The following is a 27,378-nucleotide window of genomic DNA, read 5'->3' on the forward strand; positions in this document are numbered from 1 at the left end:
GAAGAGAAAGAGGTGCTATAGGCGAGCGTGGACTCACCCCTGCGGAGCCTCCTGCTGGTTGTCCTGGGAATTAGCTCAATCCAGCCCGGAGCGCCCTCTGCGGGCCGATGATCCACCTTATCCGCCTCCCAGGACCCCGGTGCCCCTTTAACTGAGTCTCCCCCTTCCAGGGGAATCCCCACCCACTATCCGCACCTTGCCTCAGTATCAGGCTACTGCCAGTTTTCATCTAGCCCCACGCGCAGGGGCAGACTGCAGTATCAGCCTACTCATCACTGGCAAGGGTGGGTTTGGACCTGCCGCCTTGGCCAACCCCTTGGGCTCCTCAGCCTTTCCCCAGTCCTGCTCCACCCAACTACTCTGTCTCAGATCCCTGCAGCCAGGCCCTTCTCTCTCTGAGTGCAGAGAGAGACTGACTTCTTACTCCTGGCTCAGGCCTTTATAGGGCCAGCAGGCTCTGATTGGGGCATGTACCAGCTGCAGCTGCTTCCCCCAATCAGCCCAGGTCTTTCCTTCTACATCCCCAGCCCTCTGCAGGACTGGCTTTAACCCTTCCCACGCAGGAGCGGGTGACCATCCCACTGCAGGTGCTCTGTGGGATAGCTTCTCCAAGAGTGCACCGCTCCTAATACCGTTGCAAGTGCCACAAGTGTGAACACACAATTGCGCAGGCAGCTGACAGTGTGAACACACAACAGTCGTTTCCTTTCAGCACTCTCTGAGCGGCGCTGTAACTTTGCCAGTGTCAACGTGCCCTTAATCCTGCTATGAGTGCCTCTCGAAGTCCCTTCCAGTCCTATGATTCTATTAAATGAACTTTTTGTATGTTTTTATCCAACCAGGTCTCTGTTGTGCAAACTCTGTCCAGTGTGTTTGCCAAAGTGAACTGATAACTGAGGGATTGACGAACCAGAGGGGAATGGTACAAGTGTCTAGTAGTTAAGAACTTGGGAGGATGGATTTGGGGAAACTTGGGTCTGGAAGGGCTATTTGTGTCACTGCTATATCATGGGCTGTGCAATGTGGCTGGTGGAAGGTCTTGTGCTTGGGGGCATGCTATGGGTGTCAGGCATCTGAGCAATAGCAGCACAGCATTAACACACTACAAGGTTACAGGGCAGGCAATGACAGAATCCCTTACTGATCTGGGTGATCCCCAAAAGGTCACCTGGGCAGGTAAACAGGTCCATGAGGGAAATTATATATACTGGTTTGAACTAGCTGGCAATAGCTAACAATAATAAATAATAATAATAAATAATTAATGGAGATATCCTATCTCCTAGAGCTGGAAGGGACCTTGAAAGGTCGAGTCCAGCCCCCTGCCTTCACTAGCAGGACCAAGTACTGATTTTGCCCCAGATCCCTAAGTGGCCCCCTCAAGGCTTGAGCTCACAATCCTGGGTTTAGCAGGCCCATGCTCAAACCACTGAGCTATCCCTCCCCTTCAAAGAACTAAGAACTGTATAAAGAGACCAACCTGACATGGGTCTTGCCCCTTTTGAAGTATTCTGTTCCTATCAGGGTTTCCATGTGGAAAATGAATAACAGTCTGGTAAACTAGATCAGCATGTAAGCTACTTATTGTTTTTAAAATGTTTTCTCTGTAAGTTGTTCTGAATAAACAATACTTTAATTTATGAAGGCTGGCTAGTCAATGGATAATCCTGTCATTGCCCCTGGGAGAACAGGACAATTGGTGAACTAAAGTCAGACCTGCTGGTGATCACAGTGAATTGCAGGAGCCATTGCTGCCTAAATTCTCCATCAAGAGGGAGAGTGTTGCATGACTTTGCCCCAAGAAAACTACCATCTAGAAGCCTGAGGCGTAAGGAGAGTGCTCTCAAGGTCACAAAAGGGTCAGAGGTGCAACTACCCTGGAAACTTTAACAACATGATGCTGGCTTTCCTTCTGGTTCCTAGATGTTATATTGCACTAAGCATTTCCTGTCCATTTAAACAATTCCTGTAGTTGCTCAATGGATGTTATATGACCATAAATGGGAGGGAGATGTGTGTGACCACAAATGGAAGAGGAAATGTCCATGAGACTCTACTGAGATGTGGTCCACATCGTCACTATGAAAAAAATTGAAAATCTTTGTTCCATGGAACTCTTGCTTTCCACATCAAGTTTTGCTGCCAATACAGTAAGAAGCACTATTCCCAAGGCTGTACTGAATTCATATCCCAGCATGATGGCAGACAGTACTGTGCTGCTGGAGGTGGCATCTTTCAGTTGAAATGTAAAGGTATGTCTTCACTGCAGAATTAACTTGATTTATCTATGTTTAGAGTTCCTCCTCTTGAGTCAGCCTAACTCAATGGAGAGCAGCCACATTGAGAAACAACACTCAAGTTGTTGTATTCACACTGATGCCCCCCCTCACTTGTGCATGGCAATAAGAGTTCTGGGGGCAAGTCCCATGGTTCTAAGCACTGTAGTTGGATGAGTCACAGGAACTATTTCTCAGTGTATTGTAGGAGAGCCTGTCTGTACTTTTTGGGCGTGAGTGAACTGTGATAAGGCATTGGAGAACTAGCAACACTCAACTGATGCTAGTCTGTATCCCAGGGTGGATAAAAATCAATTATTTTTTTAATTGATTTTTTTTTTAATTAACAGATTTTTTTGATAAAATCCTTTTTGCGGAAAAAACCTATCTAAAGCTAGTTTTAATTAAGATACATTATAGCTCAAAGATATTGCATCACGGAATAGGGATTATAAATTCTAATTCTATAGTACGAGATAAAATAGTCATGTAATGTTTAAGAAAAGTTTTGTAAATGAGTTTGAATAGTTCATGGATTAGGAACCCAATTTTATGGGGTTGCAGGAACTTCTGTATAGATTATTTAGGTTAATCTTGCCATCTACCCAATGGGACTCAGTCCCCAGTCTAGAAGATAGCATCAGAGAGGCTTAGTTTTGCAGTTCTCACACTATGGATTTGTCTCTCCAGAGATAACATGCTTGTTAACAGCAAAAATGTTTTAAACTAAATAAATAATATATAGGGGTGAAAAATAAAAGACCTCAACCCTATTGTCTCTCTGCAAATTTGTGTACACAGAGTCAATCCTTTACCTCTCTCTAAAAGTGCAAAGTTTCAAAAAGTTCAATGAATAAAAAGATTGTTGGGGGCGGAATAGATCTGGACAAGGTGAAGGAGTCTAGAGATAAATGTGAGAAGGAAGGGACAGGCAGTAGAAACAAAAGTGAAACTGTTTGAGCAGCATATTCCAGAAGCCTTGAGGTCTTTCTGAGTGTAGCCTTCATTGATTTGAGATCTACCATACCATTCTCTCACTAGAAGGCAAAACCTATAATGGCAGCAGGCCGTAAAAGAGACCCAGTTTGGGAATATTTTAATTAAGCTCTTCTACCTGTGGGTAAGACAGGCATGTGTGCAAAATGCAAACAGTGCAACAAAGAAATGCAAGGCCTGGTTGCCCAAATGAAACAACATCATGAGAAGTGTTCCTTCTCAGGAAGAAGCTGCATTGAGGATGATGAAAGGAACATGTCTGAACATGAAAAATCTTCAGGTTGGTAAACTTTTTTATTTCATACTTCTTTCTTAAGGATTGCCTGTCTTCCTTTTGGACTATTCTTGAATTCTCAGGTTTGAGCAAGAAATATAGTTGTTACTCTATGGTACTATCATTTTAAATGCAGTTGTGATAAAATATAAATAGCTGAAATAGGCAGATCTTCCTTTTACAATTTCACCTTTAAAGTAGTACTGAGTGTCAGTGAATGCAATGAGTAATACTAAATGAGCAGTATGGTGATAATTAAATAACTGCATTGACTTATTTTGTTTAGGAGAATCCATCCTCAACATACAGGATTCTGAAGACTATCCACCTTCAAGATCACCATCATTTTCTATAGTTTCAGAGTTATCTACCAATGATAGTGTTTCAGTCACATCATGTATGTCACATAGCCACAGTATATCACTTGTAGCAAAAAGAAAAAAAATCTCCATCATCCAGAAACAACCATAGATAAGTTTGTGATAAGAACCAGCAGATTACAAAAAGAGGTAACTGATTAAAAAATTGCCCAGTTTGTTCATGCAACAAACTCTCCTTTCCATATGACTGAGAACCTATACTTCATTAACACGGTTCAGTCATTAAGACCAGGATACAGTCCACCCAACAGAGCAGATGTCACAGGCAAATTGCTAGATAAAGTGTATGAAAGAGAAATTGAGCAGTGTACAAAAGGTCTAGAGCAGGGGTCGGCAACCTGCGGCACGCGAGACGATTTTTACTGGCACACTGCTGCCAGCCAGGGTCGCGGCCGCCAGCCCTGCTCAGCCAGCTGCTGGCCTGGGTAAACGAAACCCCCAGCCGGCAACGGACTGAGCGGGGCTGGTGGCCGGACCCCAGCTGGCAGGAGCTGGTGGACGGAACCCCAGATCAGCAGCGGGCTGAGCCGCTCAGCCCGCCACCATTCTGGGGTTCTGTCCGCTGGCCCCGCTCAGCCTGCTGCCGGCTTGGGTGAATGGAACCCCGAGCCAGCAGCAGGCTGAGCGGGGCCGGTGGCAGGAGCTGACAGAACCCCAGAATCCCTGCCAACAGTCTGGGATTCCGGCTGCCGGCCCCTTGCCAGCTGGGGTCTCGGCCCCCTGCTCCGTTCAGCCCGCTGTCAGCCTGGGTGAACGGAACCCCTGGCCAGCAGCGGGCTGAGTGGGGATTGGCGGCTGGGACCCCAGCTGGCAGGAGCCAGCGGAATCCCAGACCGGCGGCAGGTCAGCCACTGTTACCTCACTTAACCCGCTGATGGTTTGGAGTTCCGGCCACCGGCCCCTTGCCAACCGGGGTCCCGGCCATCGGCCCTGCTCAGCCTGCTGCCGGCCTGGGGTACCAACAGCCAGCCCAGGGCTCTGCTCCTGGCTGCCGGCCCTGCTCACCTCGCTACTGATCTGGGATTCCAGCTGCTCAGCTCCCTGCCAGCCATGTTTAAGTTTCTCATATTGACCTGGCTGATGTAGTCTATTTGATTTTTTTTTTTTTTTTAATATTTCATTTAACTCTTTTAGTTAAAAACAAACAAAAACACACCTGATTTTAAAAAACTTGAATGTTTTCAAGTTCATATGCTTGTTTTATTTAAATATTATGTTTGCTGTTGAAGAAAAGATATCCAGAATACATAATGTTGTTGTTTTAGTTGAATAAAAATTTAAATGTCTGTCCGGTGATGTTCTCCTCCTAATACAGCATGGCAAGAAAATTCTCCAAATATTAATGATTTACCTGTTGAATTGGAGAGAGTTCACCTCCCAGTGACTTCATAAATATCTGATTCAATTACCTTTGGTAAATGAAATAACCAAACAATCATTCATTTTCTGATATAGCTGTAAACCTAATCGGTAAAGTTTACAAAATAAATCACTTTAAAAATGTACCTTCTAAAAATGAAACCTACATCTCTCTCTGAGTTGTGAAGAATATGTATTAAGGTTATAACAACCAATAAGAATGCACTTTTATGTAGAAATCCATGATTAAATAGAGTCTTCCTGACTAGTGATTTAAATCAATTTGATTTAAATCAAATCCACCTTGGCATCCACACTGCCCACTTGGATTAACAGCTGAGGAGTTGTGCTCAGGAGAGCTTTAGCCCAACCCCCCCTTTTGAGTCAGCCACGCAAGTAAAATATCACCAGCACACTTGAGTTAAGGGTTTTTGCAAGTGGATGGAAGTCAAGTTAGGGTTAAGTTATATGTCTAGATAGCCTTTCAGTGAAGAGAAGCCCTCAGCCAAAGATTGTTACTTGTTTCAAAACCAGAAGCTCAGAAATAAAGTTTGAATCTCAGGAGTTAGGAGGATAACTTATTAAAGAACAAAGGTCATTGGCAAAGAAGTCATGAAGTTTGAATCCCAATATATTTAAAAAAAAAAGAGAGGGGGGGGGGGCAAAGGTTACTGGCAAGAGATCAAAATAAGTAAGAAACAACTTACCAACTACTGAAGCTCCTCTTTCAGCAAAAGCCAGAGCATATGCTCTACCCAATCCTAATTTTAAAAAACAAAAAAAGGTTTCAATGTGTCAGTATATTTTCTACCCATACACTTTAAACTAGTTAAAGTCATGTGGAGAAATGGTCACTTGAACTGAAATCAGACCAAAAAAAAAACCACCTGCATATTTAATTTAAAAATTCCATTTTAAAGTTGCCACAAAAGCAGTCGCATGTTCTGAAAACTGAAACATAAAAGAAAGCAAATTAGGTCAGAAACTAAAGGCCAAATCCACAATTGGAAACACGAAGTATTCCCCAGGCTCACTTAGTGGTACAGCACCCAGAAGAGTCATCATGGAGGCTGCTTGTTGCTAAAGCTCCAGGAGAGAGTTTTGTGCTTGTGAAGGAGGCATTTGTGACACTTGATGGGGCAGGCTACAAAATACAGGAATGTATTCTGGTTTTGCAGTGGAAGAAGTTGTTTCAAGTTAATGAACTACACTCTAAGTTAATAAAACAGCCCCTAGTTTAATTTAGTTTTGTCTACTGAAAAGGAAACATTGTCATGTCATGCAAACACAAGTTCAACTCCAATCATAATTATTTAAACTATTTATAGTGCCTTTTACCCATATTGATAAAAATCAGTGCCAATTACTTGGACCTAAACAAGAGAAAGTCATTTATTTGCATGAGCAAGGAGCACAAAGCAGCTGACTTAATATACAGCATAATGCAACATTTAATGTTTCATATCTTCCATTAGGTTTCAGAGTAGCAGCCGTGTTAGTCTGTATCCGCAAAAAGAACAGGAGTACTTGTGGCACCTTAGAGACTAACAAATTTATTAGAGCATAAGCTTTCGTGGGCTACTGCATCCGAAGAAGTGGGCAGTAGCTGACTTCTACTCCTGTTCTTTTATCTTCCATTAGTCTTTCACCTTTGTCTTTACTTAGACTAAAGGCCTGTTGAATACAACAGTTTTTTGTATGGACAATGATATTATCTAATCATACCAGTCAAAATGTTAACAAAAGTTGATCAAGTGCAGAAGTTGTGATTCTTTTCCACACAAGTAATTTTGTTATGAACAAATTAAACAAACGACTGAATAAAGTGTAAGGGGGAGGAGGATTTTTCAAAGTGCACACAAAGTGCCTTTGTTCCCCCATGAGATCACTTAAAACTGGCTCACAAAGGCTGTTTGGAAACATATTGATCATGCTAAATCTAGTAAACAAACCAAGGATTTAGAAATTGAAGTTGAGATTATAGGTCCCATTATGTGATGCTTTCATTTGGTAATCTCTTTGGTACCATGCCTACATATTAGAAAATAATATGGCTCCAATATTTGGCTACTTGCAAATTGTAATGTAGCACCTTGAGCTGTGCAAAGTTAAGGTTGCCCCTTTCTTCATGATGTTTAAACTATCCAAAAGCACAGGCCAGTGAGAATGGTGTCACCCAATGGATCAGACAGGGTGCTTATGATATGGGGATTCCTGTTTATAAACCATTACACACAAAGCCCTCTATGTGGTGTCCACATAAATACCTAATGTAATAATAAAAGATTTTCTCCCAGTCCATCTCCTTCCAAAGAACTCTTCTATAATCTCATTCTCTAGGGATTGCATCTACCACTTAATTGACTAAGCAGAAATCTTGGATTTATTTTACAGCTGAGCCAGAATTGGACTCCTGATAATGTTAAAGATGTCTTTGCATGAAAAAATAACTGAAGGACAATAAATGAAGAAATTTACTTCATAAAAAATAAAATAACTTAACAAAAGGTGGGAGGCAAAATAAAATTAGTTTAAGAAAATAGGATAATTGAGAATAATGTAATATTTTTCTTACATCTGCATTTTGTTTATAGGATGTAGCCTTTTTTATATCCCAAATAGTTTAAGGGACGATTTTAAAAACTTAAAATACAAACTTTGAAAACAATGTAACAGTATATGTAATGACTGGAAAAATCAAATTTCTCATTTAAATGACCCTGCTTTCACTTCCTTGAGAATTGCTGAAGCCCCTCAGCGGGAACACCTACAGGAATGGGATACTCTTCTGTCTGCAAGATGTGTTAAGACTCCCTCACTAGTTCTGACCTTTATAAAAGGATCAACTTCTAAGTCACTGTGTAAAAGCAATGGTACTATAATCAAAACAAGGTAAGCACCTATTGAGAATAAAAAAAAGCATTTTGATAGATCTGTAGTTAGATAAACATATTAAGTACTGATTTTAATTAAAAATGCTGTAGTGAAACCATACTTATCTGTGAAACCACTTTCAAGAATCCTATGGCTTCTAGTACAAGCTGTACTTGCTAAAGATCCACTGATACCAAGCAACTTTTTGCTTTTTTATCTTGTATTATTTCCTATTGGCTCAGGTGGTCACTTTTGACAGATTTCACTGAAGAAGAAAGATTTAAAGAACAGCACAGCAAACTAACATGAAGCAAAGGAAAATCTGAGCGAGAGCTGAAAGGCATTCAGAGTAGCTTTAAAGTTCTTACTCTGCTTCATACTGTCAACTTTAAAAAAAACATTTGAAAACTTTTTGCCAACTATTCTTGCAAGTATCAATAAAGTAGCTTAAATTAATCTGCTTTACCTACAAAGCTAAAGCACTGGAATAGACAACGTGTTGGCCTTTGCATAGCTATTACAGTAAAGCAACTCTTAAACAGCCCAAATCCCCACTCCAGCAAAGAGGCCTGCACATGGTGTGGGTGACAGGGGAAACATTTCCTACACCTGTACCGAGCTCATTGCAGATCAAGGCTTCAGTGGGTATTACCTAAGATTATTATAAATTGTGAAAGAGAGAACAAAATCTCTTCAGCTCTGCAGCTTGCTTTGTGTCTCTGTCAGCACCTGAACACTCTGACTAGATTTCAAGCAGCCCGCATGCTTTAATTCCATATAGTTGTGTTTTGAAAAGTAGTTTTTCAAAATGCAATTATCTTGCAAGTTGAAGCAAACCCACTCAGGACGCCTGTTGTAAGCATGAGAGTGATTGATCTCTTTCCTTCAAAGCGATAGGGAGTGGCTTCAACCTTGACACCGCGAAATCAAACTCCCTCCTCAGGGAAAACCTTTGCCCCAGTTCTGCACAGCTGAGGCACATCCCACACTCACAATACCGGACTTACAGACTAAATTGCTGGCCGCCGCCACCGCGCGCACGCCCCCCTTTGCATCCTTGCTATTGGCAGGCAGAGTTTTCTTTCCCAAACAGCAGAGGGGATTTGAGCGGGGCCCTTTCAGCTGTAGGATTCCCCCCTTAGCTCCCAATTCCTGCACCAACTCTTTCTCCAAACCCGCCGGGAACCGAGCAGCACAGGCGACCCCTGGCCAGGTCAGCCCCACCCGGAGCCCAGCGGGCAAGTGCAACGTCATGCAGTGCAAGCCCCACAGGGCCCGCGCGAGCCGCTTACCTCCCCCGGCGCCAGTCACCAGCACCACCCGCCCATCGAACCTCAGCCCAGCCGACATGCTGCCCCAGTACGCTCCTGGGGCCAAGCGCAGACGCCAGGTGCAGGGACGGAACCTCGGCAGCGGCCAAACACAGGGCGAGAGCAGCGCGCATGCGTCACGCCGCCCCGCGGATCTCTGGGAAATGTAGTGTATTGACTCAAGCAGCTGAGCAGCGCGTCTGGGGCTGCAGGCGCTGACTTTCGTTTTTCCTGGTGGGTGCTTTAGAAGAGGTGTGAGTGTGTGTTTGGGGTGGACGGGGAAGCATATGTATACACTTCATTCACGTTCTAGTTATTGAATAGGTGTCATTGGCATCGGGGGCGGCAGGATTGTAGAAATTTTAGTGGTGCCCAGAACGCCCAGAGCCTGCCCCCCCCAAACTCCACCCCCACCTGCCTGAAGCTCTGGGAGGGCGCGGGGGGGGGGGAGGAGGTCTGGGGTGCAGGCCCTGGGCTGTGGTAGGAGATTGGTTGCAGGAAGGGGTGGGGGTGCAGGCTCTAGGAGGGAGTTTGGGGGCGGGAGGGGAGCTGTGGGAAAGGGGTGTCGGTGCAGGCTCTGGGAGAGGGTGGGGGGTTTCAGTGCTTACTGGGGGTCTCCATGCACTACTACCCCAGGCACTGCCGCTGCAGCTTCCTATTGGCTGCAGGGGTGCTTGGGGCAGGACACAGATCCACTCCGCCCAGGGACCACAGACAGGAAGCTGCTCAGCTCCACTGCGCTGCAGGTGGTGAGTGGGGGCCCCAGGCTGTTTTAAATGGCCCTGGGGACATGTGTGTGTGGGGGTGCCTGGAGGCAGAAGGCGAGGCCGAGGGAGAGACCCAGCTTCATACAGTGCTGGTGCCTAGGCACCAAGGGCCCATAGAACTCGCCGTCCATGATTTCCATTGGAGGAGGCGTGGGGGGGGGCACCGTGGCAGAAGAGATGGAGCATGGGCAAGAAGAGGCGGAGTGGGAACGTGGGTGGGGCGTTAGGGGGAGGAGGCTGAGCAGAGGCTACGGCCGTGGGGCGAAATGGGGGATTTGGAGCCACGGTCTGGGTGTTGGTGCCCCCCTTTCTAGGGAGCTTCCAGCGCTCCCGCCCAGTGCCTCCCTAATCACAAGAGTCATGCGCCATCTATGACTGGCTTATGGGTGTTGAACACTCCTCTCCTTTTGTTTTTCAGTGGGTGCTTAAGCCCCAGAGCACCCATGGAGTCAGTGCCAATGGGTGGTGCCAACTGCGGTCAAAGCACTGGCGTGTGAGAGAGCCATTCCTGTGCTCTGGTCGCTCCTAGCCCTGTCTGTGACTCCCTGAGCTTCCACCTCTTCACCTCTCTCTGCCTCAGAGAGTCCCTGGAAAGCGCTCTGAGATCTACAGCCGGGAGGAGCTGTGTGAAGCAAGCTTCTGACAGCAGAGCTGCTGAGTGGTAAGGGGGTCCCGCTGAAGGGCCCACATGATTGCAAAGTTCCTGGAGCTGATAGGCTAACAAAACTGCAGCATGACACCACCACATCTTGAAATACTATCCCCTCAAGATGCAGCACCAGAAAGAGCCACTGTGTGCCAATGCAAAGCTGTCTCAGGAGAGGACAATCTCCATGTGACTCAGGATACTTATATGAGGGTGAAGGTGTACACACGGCCCACAAGAGGCCTCATTCCTCTCTCGCTTCTATGAGACAAAATTACACTGTATAGAACCAGGATTGGAGCACCTTTATACTAGAGACTGTACACACATAAATCATTTGCCCCAAAGCGATTACAATTTAACTAATAAGCCACAACAAGAAAGTTAACGATAAAGTCACAGAAGAACAAGGCCATTGTTTTGCTATTGGTGTAGCAGAAAAGATCCACCAGCTAATCCCCCATTTGCAGCAAGCTATGGTTTACCAATGGCAATGTCCCTTCCAAGAAGGGCCTGCCATTTTCTGAAAAGATTCTAGAGTGATTCTCACTCTATGGCCCAATTAATATTTAATTATTCAGTTGTTTAATTAAAGTGATCAGCTTCAACAAAAGAGATTGAGGGAGACCCACATCAAAGTGTCCCATAGTACAATGGGTAGGGTACTCACCTGAGATGTGGGGAATCCCTGTTCAAATCCATTCTCCTCATTAGGCAGAGGAGGAATGTGAACCAGGATCTCCCCTGTCTTGGATAAGTATCCTAACCACACACTCATGCCACATGCAGCGAATGTTTCTAACTGCTGTTTGTCCTTTGGTGTCAGCAGCCTTGAAATACGCACTTGTATTCTGTAAAAATGCTGGTCAGGGTCCAGGGGACTGTTCTTCCTTTTCTCTTTTGGTGAGGATATTCTGCTGTTGTACTGTGACTAAATCCAAGGCTTGCACTGGTCTGCGACTCAGCAGCGTGTCAACTTCTCTAAACTCCAACTGATAACATCTCTTGTTTGTTATCAGCAGTCTGCATTTGCCCACTGGCCTCAGGATGGCACATAACCATCACCTGATCACATTTCTCCAGTCTAATAATGTTGTTTATCAGTGTTGTGGGGTTTACATTGCAGCATTGAATTGGTCACAGACCTAATATAGCTAAAAATATGACAGTTGAATGACTGACAGCCTTCTTCTGCAGCATGTGTATATTATGAGTCTTTGGATCTGCTAAAGCCACACCACAGCCATCCTCTTCATTAGAAGTCTCTACATCCTCAATCGCTGCTGCTACTCTTTTCTTCCTGGGTAGGTGCAGCATTGCATGGTTCTCTCTCCCATGCCCCTTTTACCATTGCCCAAGGCTGGGCATTTTTCTTTTTGCCTTTCATGTTGCTTTCCACATTATGCACACTGGACCATGATTTCTGCTTTCTCAGTAAGTCTGTCTCAGTCTTGCTTCCTTTCACTTGAGTTTGTGTGCTTGTTCTGCATGAGAGGCTGTCATTGTTTTGATCCTTTCCCTTGACAGTCCTTGCTAGTTGCAAGCACTTCTCTAGGTTTAGAACTGTTTCTCTCAATCTCTCTGTAACCTGTAATCATGAGTTCCACAAACATCTGTCTCTAATTAGGAAATCTTTAATATTTACAAAGTTACATGTGGGTGCCAGAGTTCTAAACTCCATAACTTAAGTAACTATTCCTTCTTCAGATTCCTGGTTGTGAGTAAAAATCACTCTCTCTGATTACAGTATCAATGTGTCTAGGGGTCACAGTACTCAGAGACCTTTATCAGCTGTGGCAGAGTTTTGGGCATTATTCCTAGCGCCAGTGTCTCACTCCTTACTCATCCTTTTCTTCCTTGGTAAGATGGTAAAATAGCTTTATCTTCATTTTCTCATCTTTATACTCTAGCTCAGCTGTATTTACAGATACAGTTCTTTTTTCCACTGCTTCCATCCTGTGCAGTGGGCCACGGACCGCCTCCCAGCCCGAGTGGTGGCAGCAGCGGGGCCCCAGGCCTCTCTCCGCCTGGAGCAGCAGCAGTGGTGGTGGCGGGGCCCTGGGATGCCCCTTGCCCAGGAGCAGTGCCAGTGCCTCGGGCTGCCCCCCACCCCCAGGAGCCACAGCAGCAGCGTCCTCTGGAGCACACACACCTGCCCTCAGCACCTAAGATTTAGTTAGGAGTATTTTTAGTAAAAGTCATGGACAGGTCACTGGCCATGACTTTTTGGTTATTGCCCGTGACCTGTCTGTGACTTTTACTAAAAATACCCGTGACTAAATCATAGCATTACTTCTAATATACTGGTTATTAATATCAATGTGAAATGTATGTATCAACATAAGAGGAATTAGGGATACTTACTGATATTATGCTTTAAGATCTGTAACCGGTTTTTCTCTCTGTTTGGTTTTCCTCCAGACAGGACAGGAGGTAGTTATCTCCATGTCTCCTACGGTAAATTAAGCCCGGTTAGCCAAAGACAATGGGGACTATCTTTGCGTAGTGAGGCAACAGGAAAAGCAAATTAACAGAGTACCAACATAGACCGCATGGTATCTGCACCCAGAAGAACACACAACGGGGGAGTGGAACTTTGTCAGGTGTGTGCTTCAAAGAGTACATTGCAAAGGAATGTACTGGACTGTAAGAAGATGAGGGGGGAAAGAGATGATTATCTATTTACGGAGGAACCCTCTTGTGGGGTATAGGGAAAACATGAAAATGTGAATCCTGGTATGACTGAATACTAGTAAGGACTACAGGAAAAGTTATAGATAAGATTATTTTGATAGTTAAGTTTTAATCTTGTAGAAGTGCTTTTTTGTTGTTTTTCATTTGTAACCATGACTGTTTCTGTTATCTTCGCTTAGTGTCACTTTAATCTGCTCTTTATTAATAAACTTATTCTTGGTTTTATTATTAGTTCTTCTCAGTGTTGTAATACTAAAGTCTGAATCCTCAACTGAGCTAGCAGGATGGTGCATATACTGTCTCCTTGGAGACAGCAGACTTGGTATTTTCTGTGAGTGTCCAGTGACAGGAGGTGGGATACTGCAGAGGAATGCTCTTCCAGGGGAGCTCGGGGACTAGAATGGATAAAATGTTACCTGCAAGGTAAAGTAAAAGCTGGCAGAGCTTCTGAGGAGATTGGCTGGCTAACAGACTGGGGTGATAGGGAGCTGTCACCTAGTTTAGCTCAAGCAAGGGAGAGGAGTAACAAAGTCGCCCATAGTCTGGGCTCCTGAGAAAGCATTAGAGGAACATTGGACTGTATATATTTTGTTGAATTCTTACCTTGGAAGAGAGCGATTGATGACCCAGCTTGAGGTCTGCATCACTACCTACTAAAAGATGGACTATCCTAGCTGGAGTGATTGACGGAGAGGGACCCAAAGAAGGGAGACAGCTGGGACCTAGTGACCTAACCATTAATAATTTTTGTTGCCCTTTTCTTAACCTTTTCCAATTCCAATATCTCTTTTTTGAGATGGGGAGACCACATCTGCACATAGTATTCAAGATGTGGGCGTACCATGGATTTATATAGAGGCAACGTGATGTTTTCTGTCCTATTATCTATCCCATTCTTAATTATTCCCAGCATTCTGTTCGCTTGTTTGACTGCCGCTGCACATTGAGTGGATATTTTCAGAGAACTATCCACAATGATTCCAAGATCTTTCTTGAGTGGTAACAGCTAATTTAGATCTCATCATTTTATATGTATAGCTGGGATTATGCTTTCCAATGTCCATTACTTTGCATTTATCAACATTAAATTTCATCTGCCATTTTGTTGCCCAGTCACCCAGTTCTGAGAGATCCTTTTGTAGCTCTTCGCAGTCTGCCTGGGTCTTAACTATCTTCAGTAATTTTGTATCATCTGAAAATCTTGCCACCTCCCTGTTTACCCCTTTTTCCAGATCATTTTTGAATATGTTGAATAGGACTGGTCCCAGAACAGACCCCTGGGGGACACCACTCTTTACCTCTCTCCATTCTGAAAACTGACCATTTATACCTACCTTTTGTTTCCTATCTTTTAACCAGTTCCCAATCCCTGAGAGCACCTTCCATTTTATCCCTGCTCAGGCATTGTCAGTTTCATCCAGAACAATTTACAAACTGGGAACCTAATCCTGTAAACCTTTAATCATTTGATCAATCCCATTGAAGACAATGAGACTATTTGCATGACAATGGACCCCTTTTGTGGACTGGTAAGAGTTTCAGGAGTCTGTTTCTATAAAGGAAGTTGAATCCTCCATTGAAATGCAATGTTTGGGTACAATACCATAATGCAGTTTAGGATACAGTTCTTCTTAAAAATTCTTTTAATAAGTCCTACATATGCTGAAATGGCTCCTTACCCAACTCCCATATTCTATATAAACAGACTGAATACTTACATATTTGGGGGGAAAGTGAGTAGTTAAGCACGTTGATGTTTGTATATACAAAGGGGGATGTCGGGGGGGGGGGCAGGAAGGAGTCACATGGAGGGTTACGCGGGGAGGTCACGTGTACCCCCCTGTGTCCCTCCCATGAGTGCATTACCGGCAAGAAAGGATTTCTACTGGCACCACTGTGCGCAGCCACCACCAACATGTGGCCCAGCAGCAGCAGAACTAGCAGTGCCAACAAATAGCCAGCCAGCAACAACAGCAAGCAGCATAATGACCACAATAGCAGCTCATTTGGGAGTTGGCAGTGCAAGAACAGTAACAGCGCCTGGTCCAGCAAATGGTAACCCTCTGTACCATCCCAGGGGGCAAACACAAACCCTGCAGCAGGGCTTCTCAGTGCCACTCCAGGCCCAATTCTTCTGCTAAAACTAGAGTGACCAGATGTCCCGATTTTATAGGGACAGCCCTGATTTTTGGGTCTTTTTCTTATATAGGCTCCTATTACCCCCCACTCCCTGTCCCAATTTTTCACATTTGCTGTCTGGTCACCCTAGATAAAACTCACAAAGTTGAGGCCTGAAGCTGACCCGTAAGCATCATCTTTGAGCAGATGACTACTACAGCTTGACTAGCCAAGCACTGGGCTATTTTGTTGGCACCCTCTTTGACCAGGCCAGCTCAAGCTGCATACCAGGGCCTTTATGCCATGGCCACACAAGATTATGCTATGAATCTTATCAGAATGCTTGGTACTGGAGGTCCAGAGGCCTGAGGTGAAAGCACAGTCGATGTTTTTTGGCTGTGATGTAGAAGACCCATGCATAGCCTTGAGCAGCTATGGCATCGAGGCTCAGATACACAGCTTGAGCCAAGCCCAATCTGATAGGATGCCAACAAAATAGCCCAGTACTCAGGCGGCCACCATGCTGCAATGGTGATCCACTCAAAGGTGAGGAGGAAGATCTGGGTCATCTTCAAGCCCAATCATGGCCAAAATCCATTGGGAGAGATGCTAGACCTTGAGCAGTGGCCCAGAGCCTTAAGGAATATTGTTGGCAATGGCTCCAACCCAAAAATTGAACTGGGGAGCAGATGGCTGAGCAGATAATACCGGAACAGTTTATGCAGATCTACCTGGCTGGAGGACAGGAGTGGGTGTTGCGACAGATCAGAGATGTTTATTGACGACATGAATCTGACAAAGAATTATATGGCAGCAGCAGGCCCAGCCCTTAGAACTCTGAGGCCTGAAGCCACTCGTCCCAGGGGACTGCTGCCTATGGACCTATGAGCCAGATGAGGACAGTGGCCTCTTGGAAACCATATACCTAGCTCAGCTCTGTGGATGACCAGTAGCTATGGCAAGACCACAGAGATCTGGCCTCACATGGCCAGAGAAAAGCCCAGTTCCAAAGGTGAGCTCTCCTCAGACACACAACAGCCACTTGGGAAGCAGAGGAACAGGGTGGGTTCCTCAATGGGAAGCTGTTTTGCATATGGAGAATGGGGTCATTTCCACTGCGACTTCCCCTTCATGGATTGCAAATATGGGCAGGCTTAAACATCTGACACTAAGGCATGGGCAGCGGGTATCATAGGCTGGGGGGGACAGTGCCTCCCCAAAGAGCCAGGTGTGGTCCCCCCTGCTTCCTCTTGGCGTGGCTCCAGTCTCCTGGGGTGGCCCAGGCTTGGGCCATGCTGCATGCTCTCCCCGCATTGGGTGGGAGGGGCTGGGACTGTGCCGCCTACTCTGGGCCTGGGGTGGGAGGCTGAGGGCATTAGCCTGGGGTGGGGGAGCCGGCCTCTGTGGTGGGGAGGGCCTCTGGTCTCCAGCAGGGGGGCAGAAGGGACAGGGATGGAGGCTAGCCTCCCCCCGCTGGTGGTTCACGCGCTGCCCATGCACTAGGGCTCAGAAAAGAGGCCCAGTAAAGATGTTAGCCTGAGTATGAATTAACCAGGTAGAATTGCCAGCTCAAGTAGACTCAGACTGCGGCCAAATGTTGATTAGGGAACAGCTATCAGGCCCTCGGGACATTCATGGGGACATCATATATCTCTGATGCATACACAGGGATATACGCCTGTATCCCACAAGGGAGACACAGCTAAGAGTGGGAAATTGCACAGAAATGGTAATAGAAGGTTTGGCTCCCACTCTATCTTATCTAGTAATTCTGGGCTGTGATTGGAAGTATTTCAGGGAAGTCATAAAAGCATGGAGTAATGGCCCCCTTGAAGGAGCTGACCTTCCCTTCTGCCTGTGGGCCCAGTGCTATGATGACATTGTAAACCTGGTACTGGAAAGTACCCTTTATGATCCTCTAGCCTGACCTCCTGCATAGAATTTCAACCAGTAATTCCCAGTGACTGAATTGAGTCTGACATACTGTGCTATGAAAGGAGACATTGGTTTAGATGGAGACAGTTTTCAGCAGAAGTTTGTCCATTAATATTGGCTGTCATACCACACTAATAATTTTTTTTAGTAAATAGTCAGCTTAGTTGATGTGAAGCAGCTATATTGCTCTATTACAAAACAGTGAAATAAAATCCCCTGTTGAAATTCAAAGAGCTCAAGAGTGCACAGGATACTTTATAGTAGAAAAACAGTATTGCACAGGACTGTGATGCATTTCTTTCAATAACAGTTTAGTGAGAAATACAGTGTGGTCATTACATCATTGTATCATTATATACACCACTGTAAATTGCCTCTGAACATGCTACTTTGTGTGTCAAGTCTATGTAGGTGGCAGCACCTCTGACTTATTTTTAATACAGTACTACAAAAAAGTGACCCTGGGTTGTTAGTCCTGCACTAAGGAGAGGCTAGACAATGGTACATGTCAGATGCACTCCACTTTGACAAGTAACCATTTTGATGTAATCTTTAACGTTTATTTGGGCCGTGTTTTTAAAAATCCTATTTCTCCTAGACAAGTTGACCACCAGCTTATACAGGTCCTTCAGTGGCTTTTGTAAACAGGTTTCACTGGTTTTTTTATGCAATTAGGTTTGTATTAACCAAAATTGTGGTGGTATTTTTTTGACAGGCATTACATACACATTGTTAAATGGATATCTGTCTATACAAGCATGCCCCCAAACCTCCTCATCCCAACTCATGTGCATGGTAATTGCATGCATAAAAGTGGAAACAATTGGTTTTGACTTTTTAAAAATCTGCCCCAAATTTATTCCCATCTTATTTGATCACAGTCTGTAAGCACCACCATGGGGAACAAAAATTAGATAATAGAGTAGATGGTGTGACATATGCAATATCTTGAGTAAACCTGACTGAATTAAGTTTAATACTGCTGGGGTCCATTGTATTAAAATGCAAGTGTTTGTTTTATGAGATTGTATGTAACTTCTCCTGGAGGAGGAGTTATGCTAATGTAATTCTTCATGTTATCAGCCCTTTGAAACTTTGCCCTGGGGAGGGGACCTACTCTCTGACTGATCACCTATTCTTCAGAGGTTCAGACTGGATTTGCCAGAAACCACCAGACAAAGAAAGGATGTTGAGATAAATAGCCTGGTGGTGAGCTGACTTAGGGCTTTTGCTCTCATACAGGAAATGGGCACAACCGAAGGTGGGTACCAATCCTTAGGAAAGATTTGGAAGGACTTTGGTCTACCCAGCTCCCTGTAAGACTGGGTTCTCAGTCTGAGCAAAGGGTGTGATTAATTTAAGACCACAGGAAAACACTGGTTGGGGTTTTGAAGGACTGTTTCTGCCAGACACGATGGAGGAGATGGATCTCTGGTGAGTTTATTGGTATTCATGTAGGTTTTTAATTGTTTTTAAGGTTGTTTTCTCTGTAATCCTCTCTCATTAGGAATAAAATAGGCTTGCTTAGAACAAACTGCAGGGTGACCTATAACTGGGGCAATTATACAGTGTTCTGAGGACAGAAGCAAAGCAGGCCTGCTTAGGCAGACTCTGTTTTCTGGGGAATAACACAGTGAAGGCAGGGAAGTGTTTTGATAGCTGCCTTCAACTACCTGAAGCGGGGTTCTAAAGAGGATGGAGCTAGGTTGTTCAGTGGTGGCAGATGACAGGACAAGAAGCAATGGGCTCAAGTTGCAATGGAGGAGGTCGATGTTGGATATTAGGAAACACTATTGCACTAGGAGGGTGGTGAAGCACTGGAATGGGTTACCTAGGGAGGTGGTAGAATCTCCATCCTTAGAGGTTTTTACGGCCCTGACAAAGCCCTGGCTCGGATGATTTAGTTAGGGTTGGTCCTGCTTTGAGCAGGGGATTGGACTAGATGACCTCCTGAGGTCTCTTCCATCCCTAATATTCTATGTTCAACCTGGCAATGCCCTGGTCAAAAGGGAGAGAGAGATGAGGTGATGGCTGGGGAGCTGGAAGCTTGCCAGTGGGTGCTGTTGCTGGACCACTGAGGGGAAAGAAAAGTGCAGTTACCCTGAACTGTAACAAATGGCTCTTCAATCTAAGAGAAAACAGAATAACATTATCCAATCGCTGGAAGTTAAAGCAAAGAAAATGCAGTCTAGAAATAAAGTGAATTTTTTTAAAGTGAGTAATTAATCACTAGAACAATTTATCAGGGACTGTGGTGGATTCTCCATTGCTGGATATTTTTAAATCAAGATTGGACGCTTTTCTAAAAGATATGTTGTAAGTCAGCCACGGCTATTGGACTTGAAGGAGGAATCAATTCAGGGATATCCTATGGCCTGTGTTCTGCAGGAGGTCAAAATAAATGACCACAATGGTCCCTTTTGGTCAATCTATTAATTTTAATTTACAAGTCTGCTTCACAACAGATAGACTATCTATCTTGATCTTTTTCAAGATAAAATCAAAACTGATATTTTCCTCATTCCAAAACAAAAACTGATACATAACCACGATTATTTTTATTGACTTGCCAATGCCTCTTCAACATACTCAACCCTCCTCCTCCTATCTTTCCTTTATTGTGCTCTCCTGGTTTTTTTTCTAGGATGGATGGCACACAAAAATAGAAAGGCAATATTATAGTTGTAAGAAATCTAGTCCTTGTGTGTTAGTGCTTTACTGTCTGCAGCTAGTAAAGTGATGTTTTACGTGAGAGTCAGAATCTTTAAAACTGGCACTTATCGGGATTACACCATGTAGTCTGGCTGAAAGTCTCCTTTAGAAGGTGCAAACTGAACTGTATCACCTCTTATTTATTAGCAGTAGGATTTCATCTTAAAGGATCGCTGTATTTTAAATATTGTAAATGCAACATGCCATTTTGCCAGTAGAGGGAGCACTGGCCTATGGAAAAAGTGCTAGTTAGCATTTCTGGGATACAAAACAGCCTCGGATTGAAATTCATCCTTGTGCAGAAGCAGCACAAGGCCTATGCACTGGTTAAGTAAAAGGGACACTTGTTTTAAGACCCGCTACATTTTTTTAGGTTTTATATTGTGGCATTCCTGTAGCCACGTTGACCTGTTATATGCATTCAGTGGAAGCTGTAGCGAAGTGTGCCCTAGAGCACATATAATAGTAAGGCTGGAGAGAGTTGAGTAATAGATCATCTATTTAAAGTGTCATGAATATAAGCCTAAAAGGTCAATATCTGAATCTGTACAGAAAGAATATCATTATATATCATGTGAAAGTGTATTGAGATTAGTGTGTGTGTGTAAAAATGGTGCTTTCATGTATAGGCCATTTCAGGTGACATACAACTCAACAAAAGAGAAAAACTTCCTAAAAGGCAAGGGATAGTTAAGTAGTTGTATATAAAGGGGGAAATGTTTCTGGCTCTACTTTGTTCATACTACATCTTAAAATATAAAGAGTCCACTTCCTGCTTGCTGAGGGGCAGAGTTGTGAGTCAGTTCACAATAGTCAGTACTAAGAAATTAACAAACAGACTGCGTTATCAGTATTACATGTGTAATCACTGGTGCTGTTTGTACCATCCCATCCTGGTCACTAGTTATTTTCTTTATTATTTGTGTCCTCAAGAAGTAAACCACACACTGTACTCTGTCAGGGTGATTGAAAGAAGGCTCCATGAGAAAGCAAGCACCCAGTATGCTATTCACTCTGGAAAAAGGGGCCTGACTTGACTGACAGCCCTCCCCCACAGCAAATAGGCACATCTAAAGGTACAGCCTCCAGCAAAGAGACTCATATTATAGACCCTGTGTTTGCATAGCTACATTTGCCAAATGGGTAGCTAAGTGCTATGTAGGTTCTTTCATTCTTTTATCTCACACCCCCTTGTCCTCTGGTTTGGTTTTGTTTGCCCACTGTGTCTCTAAAGTCTGGTAAGCATTTAGGATGTACACCGTTTAGAGAGAAGGCACAAATGTTAATTGCATAAACATTCAGTGTAGTCAGATCTGCATAGGCTTCTGGAAACACTTAGTTCATGCTATTAATATTAGCATAGTCTTCCCTACAATAACATTACATAAATTCATTTACATAATGCCCAGAGGTGAAAGTAAGCCGATCCAGTACAGCATAACCGCAAGAGCCAGTACGCCATGCTGGACTGGACCAGCTTCCGTGGCGGTGATTTAAAGGGCCCAGGGCTCCAGCCACTGCCGGGATCCCCAGGCCCTTTAAAGTGCCGCCGGAGCTCCGGCAGCCGGGCTCCCGTGGTGATTTAAAGGGCCCGGAGTGCCATGGTGGCCGGAGCCCCAGGCCCTTTAATTCACCCCTGAGCCTCTGCAGCTAGTAGCTCTGGTGTGATTTAAAGGCCCTGGGGCTCCCAGCCCCAGCCGGAGCCCCAGAGCCTTTAAATCTTGAAAGGCCCCGCTTCTTCCAGTGGAGGCCACACACCCCGTTCAGGACTCCAGCATATCGGTAAATCCTTTAAATTACTTTCACCCCTGATAATCCCTCCCATATTCATAACATGGTATGTACAATTGAGACAGCGCAGTCCAGTGGATATGGCAGTGGTCTAGGACTCAGGATACCTGGGTTCTATTCTTGGCTCTGCCACAGATCTTGTATGCTAACTTGGGCATGCTTCACCTCTCTGTTCCCCCCCCCCCCCCTCACCCAGACATACTCCTGGGTTGGTTCTGTCTCTTTAGACTGTAAACTCTCTGGAACAGGGACCTTCTCTCACGATGTGTGTATAGAGTGTCCAGCCCCATAGGGCCCTGATCTTTATTGGGGCCTCCACATGCTTCTCTAGTATATAGATCACGTATTTCACCTAATAATTGAATACATCGCTCAAAATATAGCTTCACCATTTTGGCATGCACTATTTCAAGATTAGCAGGGAGATTGATAACACACATTTTTTTCCCCTTCCTCAGTGAGATCAGATATTCCTAGATGTTTCTCTAGGAAACATAGCAGAAAAAATGCTCAGGTGGAAGTATGCCACTTCATATTTTATGTCTTCAAGATGTAGCCTGGCTCTGTTTAAGTTTGCTTTTTTTTTTTTTTTTTTTTTTTAAAGCAGTGGGAACTGTTAACAGAGTTAAAAACTATTAATCTCAAGGGTCAGAACCAGTGGAAAGTAACTTCATTGATCTGAAACTGGCCAGTGAGGAAAAAACAAACATTAACCACAATAGAGATATGTGAACTGGAAAATTGGATAGAAGAGATGTCAAGCCACAGATCAACAGCAGGTGCCAAAGTGACCTTTCCATAAATGATTCATACAGGAAGAATAATAGCAGGATTTCCAGGTTCGGCTCTCAATTAGAAAAAAGCATAAGGAATTATAAATGGCTGAAGCAGATAATGAAATGACTGTGTCAAAGAGGGAGATTGAGTAGCTCTTATTGAGATTCACCAGCTCTTGGAGAGGCCTGAAAGCATTGTTTGTCAGAATGAGTCCGTGTGCATTCATCTTTAAGCCCTTTGTCAGTATAATACCGTCTTTTGCCTAGAAAAAAACTTTGCACACAAACATATCCACACCCTACCCCTAGAAAGTAGAAAAAACATTTTTTTGGAAGTTGTGCATCCAAGTAACTTCATGCAGGGCCTAGGCACAGGTGATAGGCACCTTAGAAATACCCAAAGTAGCATAGCTTTTAGAAAAATTAGTTTTCATATTGTGCTCCAAAGGAAGCATACTTTGGCATGCCTTCTAAAATCAATATCAATAAGGAAACAATTACAAAATTATTTTTATTAAGGCTGAGTTACATCACATTGTAGGATTTTCACTCTCTCTCAAAGTATTTCCTAACCCTATCCAAAATGTCTGCCAGTGTCCTCAAGCTCCCATAAGCTCCTAAATGTATCTTTATACTAGGGAAAATGAGTGGATTTACTTATTTTTCCTCAGGAATTTTTAAAATGCTACTAAAATGTTTGTTTTGGTCATGGGGCCTATCCTCATGAATGTTTAATTTTCTTTAGTTAAAATAATTTAAACTATTAAATGATTCTTGTCAGAGAGGTCAATTGTAAGAGTCATTAGACAATATCTGTTAACTGTGTTTCTGTAGCATCAGGAGAAAGAGACAGCCACATTTTGCCCAAGCAAGGATAAATTGCCCATATGGCCAGGAACCTGAAAATTTAATCCCATCTGTATACAGTAGAGATTATACCACTATAACTTTTAATAGTACAAAGGCCTATGCAGACAGCATATGATGATCTATCTTGATCTGAGACACAGCATTATAGAACTCTGTGGCTTGTATTGTGGCTACTTGTAGCAGGCCCATCATCTGCCTCAGTTTCTCCTCTTGGTAGTCATCCATCGCTTTCCAGGCTAGTTAGACTGCTGAGGTGACTTAGCCCTCCAGCTAAGTCTCAAAGTCTACCCCCTTCCAGAGTTAATCAAAGGCCAAAAGTAAACAACCCAATCTTCTACCTCAGATTCTTGCTGGGCATAGCCACCTCTGTGGGTCTGTCCTCTTCCACGACAGTCTTTAGCCCTTCTCTTGGATCAGCTCCCAGCCCTCCAATACTGATTCATCCCCCTGTTGTGAGCAGGCATACCATCTCAACAGGTGGCAGCATAGGGAGAACCCACACTCACCTGCTATCAGGGTTTCCAACCCTGGGGCCTTAACAATTGAACTCTGTTCCATAATGGAAAGTGTCCAGTCTTTCCTTCCTGGAGCTTTTTCCTATGTACAGAGCATAGCCTCCTCATCGGTCCTTTACTGCTCCTCAATGGAACATCCTCTCTCAGGTCCATTTTCACTGGAGCTTTTCCCTTTACTGAGCATAGGCTACCCTGATATCTCCCAGCTGGCCTCATCTATAGTCACAAGCTACCCTTGTAACATGACCCCAACACTCATTCCCTTTACCTGGAGAAGTGTTAAATAGCCCAAGTGGGGCTGAGTCCCACTTCCCACTCCTCCTTTAATGAGCCAGCTCCACCCTGACACTATCCCAGTAAGGGAAAGTTATTTACCTTATAGTAACTGGAGTTTCTTTGACATGTGTGGTCCCTATCTGTATTCCACTGTGGGTGAGCATGTGCTCCATGTGCCTCTGACCAAGGAGATAAAGTGCAGGGAGGTCTGACTGCCTCTCCAGTGAGAATCAGAGAAAAACCGAAGCAGAGGGGAAGGAAGGCAGGTAGTGGAATAGAGATAGGGATGACATCTCAAAGAACCTCCAGTTACTACAAGTTAAGTAACTTTGTTTTCAAATAATGGTTCCTATGTGTATTCCACTATGGATGATTGACCAGCAGAACTCAAATAGGAGGAGGGTGCAAAGTTGTAGATGGCAGAGCTGAATGAAGGACGGCAGTTCCAAAAGATGCATCAGCAGAGGAATTCTATACCAAGGCATGATGTCTAGCCAATGTGTGGTCTGAACTCCATGTAGTTGCCTTAAAAATAGCAAGTAGAGGAACCTCTTGAAGTGATGCCATAGATGTTACTTGCACTCTTGTGGAATGAGCTCTTACCCTATGAGGAGGGAGAAGATTAGTTAGCTGACAGCAGAGCAAAATACAGCCCGAGATCCATTTAGAGATAGTATAGCCTGACCCCTGACCCTTTCTACTGTGGCAACAAATAGTCTAGGGAACTTCCTGATTGTTTTTATTCTCTGCAGGTAAAAAGATTGTGGCTCTCTAGATGTTGAGGGAATGGAACCTCCTTTCTTCTGAGGATGTCTGAGGTTTTGTGAAGAACACAGGTGTGACATTATTGACATGAACGGTGACCATATAGATCATTGTTGCAACCACTGTTATATATCTGCAGCAGACATGTACAAAGGTTGTCGAGTGAGGTGTCTATGACAAGGTTATCATATAATCATAAAATATCAGGGTTAGAAGGGACCTCAGGAGGTCATCTAGTTCAACCCCCTGCTCAAAGCAGGATCAATCCCCCCCTAAATCCCCAAATGGCCCCCTCAAGGATTGAACTCACAACCCTGGGTTTAGCAGGCCAATGCTCAAACCACTGAGCTATCCCTCCCCCTGGTTATGATTATGCTATCTGTATCTGTGTATTATTTTTGTAGTTGAAGTTATGAATATTGGCTATGTATTTGTATCTCAATGTGTTTGATTCTAAGTAGCATTAGTGAAGCATTTGGTCAGCTTCTTGAGAAAGGAATTTGCAGATTAAGTGCCCAATCAAGAAACACTTAACTGACAATGGCCCTTGGGAGACTCCAATCCACATAAGAAGTCTTCCTGGGAACCTTCAAGGTAACATGTGCAAGGTAACATGTGAGCAATGGCTGCTCTCCCTGTAAAAGAACTGAGTCATGCATGGACATGTGACTTGCCCATGTGACTCCAAACTCCATCTTGCTGCTGTGATTTTCCACAGTAAGAACAAAGGAGTGTCCTTCCACATGGCAGAGGATATAAAAGGCTCTGGAAACCCATCTATTTGGTCTTCAATCCTGCTTCTTACCTCTGGAGGAACCTTGCTACAAACTAAAGCTCTGAACAAAGGACTGAATTCCCATCCAAGCTGTGGATGTACTCCAGAGACTTGATTTGAACCTGCAGTTTATTCCATCTCTGCTACAAGCCTGAATCAAGAACTTTGCTATTACTGTAGGTAATTAATTCCATTTAACCAGTTCTATCTCTCATCTATATTTCTTTCTTTTTATGAATAAACCTTTAGATTTTAGATTCTAAAGGATTGGCAACAGTGTAAGTTGTGGATAAGATCTAACTGGTATATCGAGTTGGGTCTGGGACTTAGTCCTTTGGGACTGGGAGAACCTTTTTTCTTTTACTGGGGTATTGGTTTTCATAATCATTCATCCCCATAAGGAGTGGAGCTGATGGTCATATTGGAAAACTGGAGTGTCTGAGGGAATTGCTTGTATGACTTCTGGTTAGCCAGTGGGGTGAGACTGAAGTCCTCTCTGTTTGGCTGGTTTGGTGTGTCTTAATAGTAAAAGAAACCCAGCCTTGGGCTGTAACTGCCCTGCTCTAAGCAATTGATACTCTCAGTTGTGTCCCACCAGAGGCCGCATCGGTACAACAGGTAAGTGGATAGATTGTTTCAGGTAAAACTCTAGCCTACTTTGAGGGTGAATTACAGTGTAAACTTAATGAAGCCTTATGGAATATAGTGTAAGGAGGCTCCACCATCCATGCCCCAAACTCACTAACCCTTCTGGCTGAGGTGATGGTTACCAGGAAAGTGACCTTCATGAATACAAGAGACATGGAGCAAGAAGCTAATGGTTCAAAACAAGGCTTATTGAGTACTGAGAGAACAAGAGTCAAGTCCCATTGAGGAGTAGGTTTTTTGTTTTGTGTTGTTTTTTTAAAATAGGTGGGAAGGTTCTGATCAGGCCTTTCCAGAATCTGCTAATCAGAGAGTAAGGGAAGATTGAGTAGCCCTGTGAAGGCAGAGTGTAAGCACTGATTGCTGACAAGCAGATCCTTAAGGAACTGACAGATAAACCTGCTGTCTTCAAGGAAAAAATATAGTCCAGAATGAGAGGACTATCTGTAGCTTTTGGAGAAATAAGTCTTTGGTTCTCCCTGTTAGAAAAATGCTTCCTCTTGGCTAGTTACTCTTCCTATTAGAACGGTGGTTCCCAAACTGTGGTTTGTGAAATGTTACAGGGGGTTCTCAGGAAAAAATTCCCTAATGGCAGACAGAGCTGTCCTTAGGGACCCCGGGCAG

The 27,378-nt window shown here is 44.1% G+C and overlaps 1 protein-coding gene and 1 long non-coding RNA gene across 5 annotated transcripts in view; one reads left to right on the forward strand and one right to left on the reverse strand.

Moving 5' to 3' along the window:
• The window catches only part of HSD17B4 (hydroxysteroid 17-beta dehydrogenase 4), a 113,380-nt gene extending 103,786 nt beyond the window's left edge, over positions 1 to 9,594 (reverse strand). Inside the window, exons 1-2 of one of the 2 annotated variants that reach the window (XM_054031691.1) lie at positions 9,452 to 9,594; positions 5,993 to 6,046 (exon numbers count right to left, since the gene is read on the reverse strand). In XM_054031691.1, the coding sequence (XP_053887666.1) occupies positions 5,993 to 6,046; positions 9,452 to 9,509 (112 nt within the window). In that variant the 5' untranslated portion in view covers positions 9,510 to 9,594. Of the gene's footprint in view, positions 1 to 5,992; positions 6,047 to 6,319; positions 6,421 to 9,451 lie in introns of those variants that run through there. The other variant, XM_054031692.1, reaches the window with a different exon arrangement.
• Positions 9,595 to 9,640: 46 nt separating this feature from the next.
• On the forward strand, positions 9,641 to 26,305 carry LOC128839046 (uncharacterized). Of its 3 annotated transcripts, none has more exons than XR_008445356.1 (3): positions 9,641 to 9,703; positions 10,655 to 10,897; positions 25,322 to 26,305. It is a non-coding gene; the product is annotated as an uncharacterized LOC128839046 (long non-coding RNA). The 3 variants fall into 3 exon arrangements; XR_008445358.1 differs by lacking the exon at positions 25,322 to 26,305 and adding an exon at positions 13,304 to 13,801 and having other exon boundaries at positions 9,642 to 9,703; XR_008445357.1 differs by lacking the exon at positions 9,641 to 9,703 and adding an exon at positions 10,159 to 10,218.
• The last annotated feature ends 1,073 nt before the right edge of the window (positions 26,306 to 27,378 follow it).

The sequence above is a fragment of the Malaclemys terrapin genome, chromosome 6, assembly GCF_027887155.1.
Source record: "Malaclemys terrapin pileata isolate rMalTer1 chromosome 6, rMalTer1.hap1, whole genome shotgun sequence".
Taxonomy (NCBI): Eukaryota; Metazoa; Chordata; order Testudines; family Emydidae; genus Malaclemys; species Malaclemys terrapin.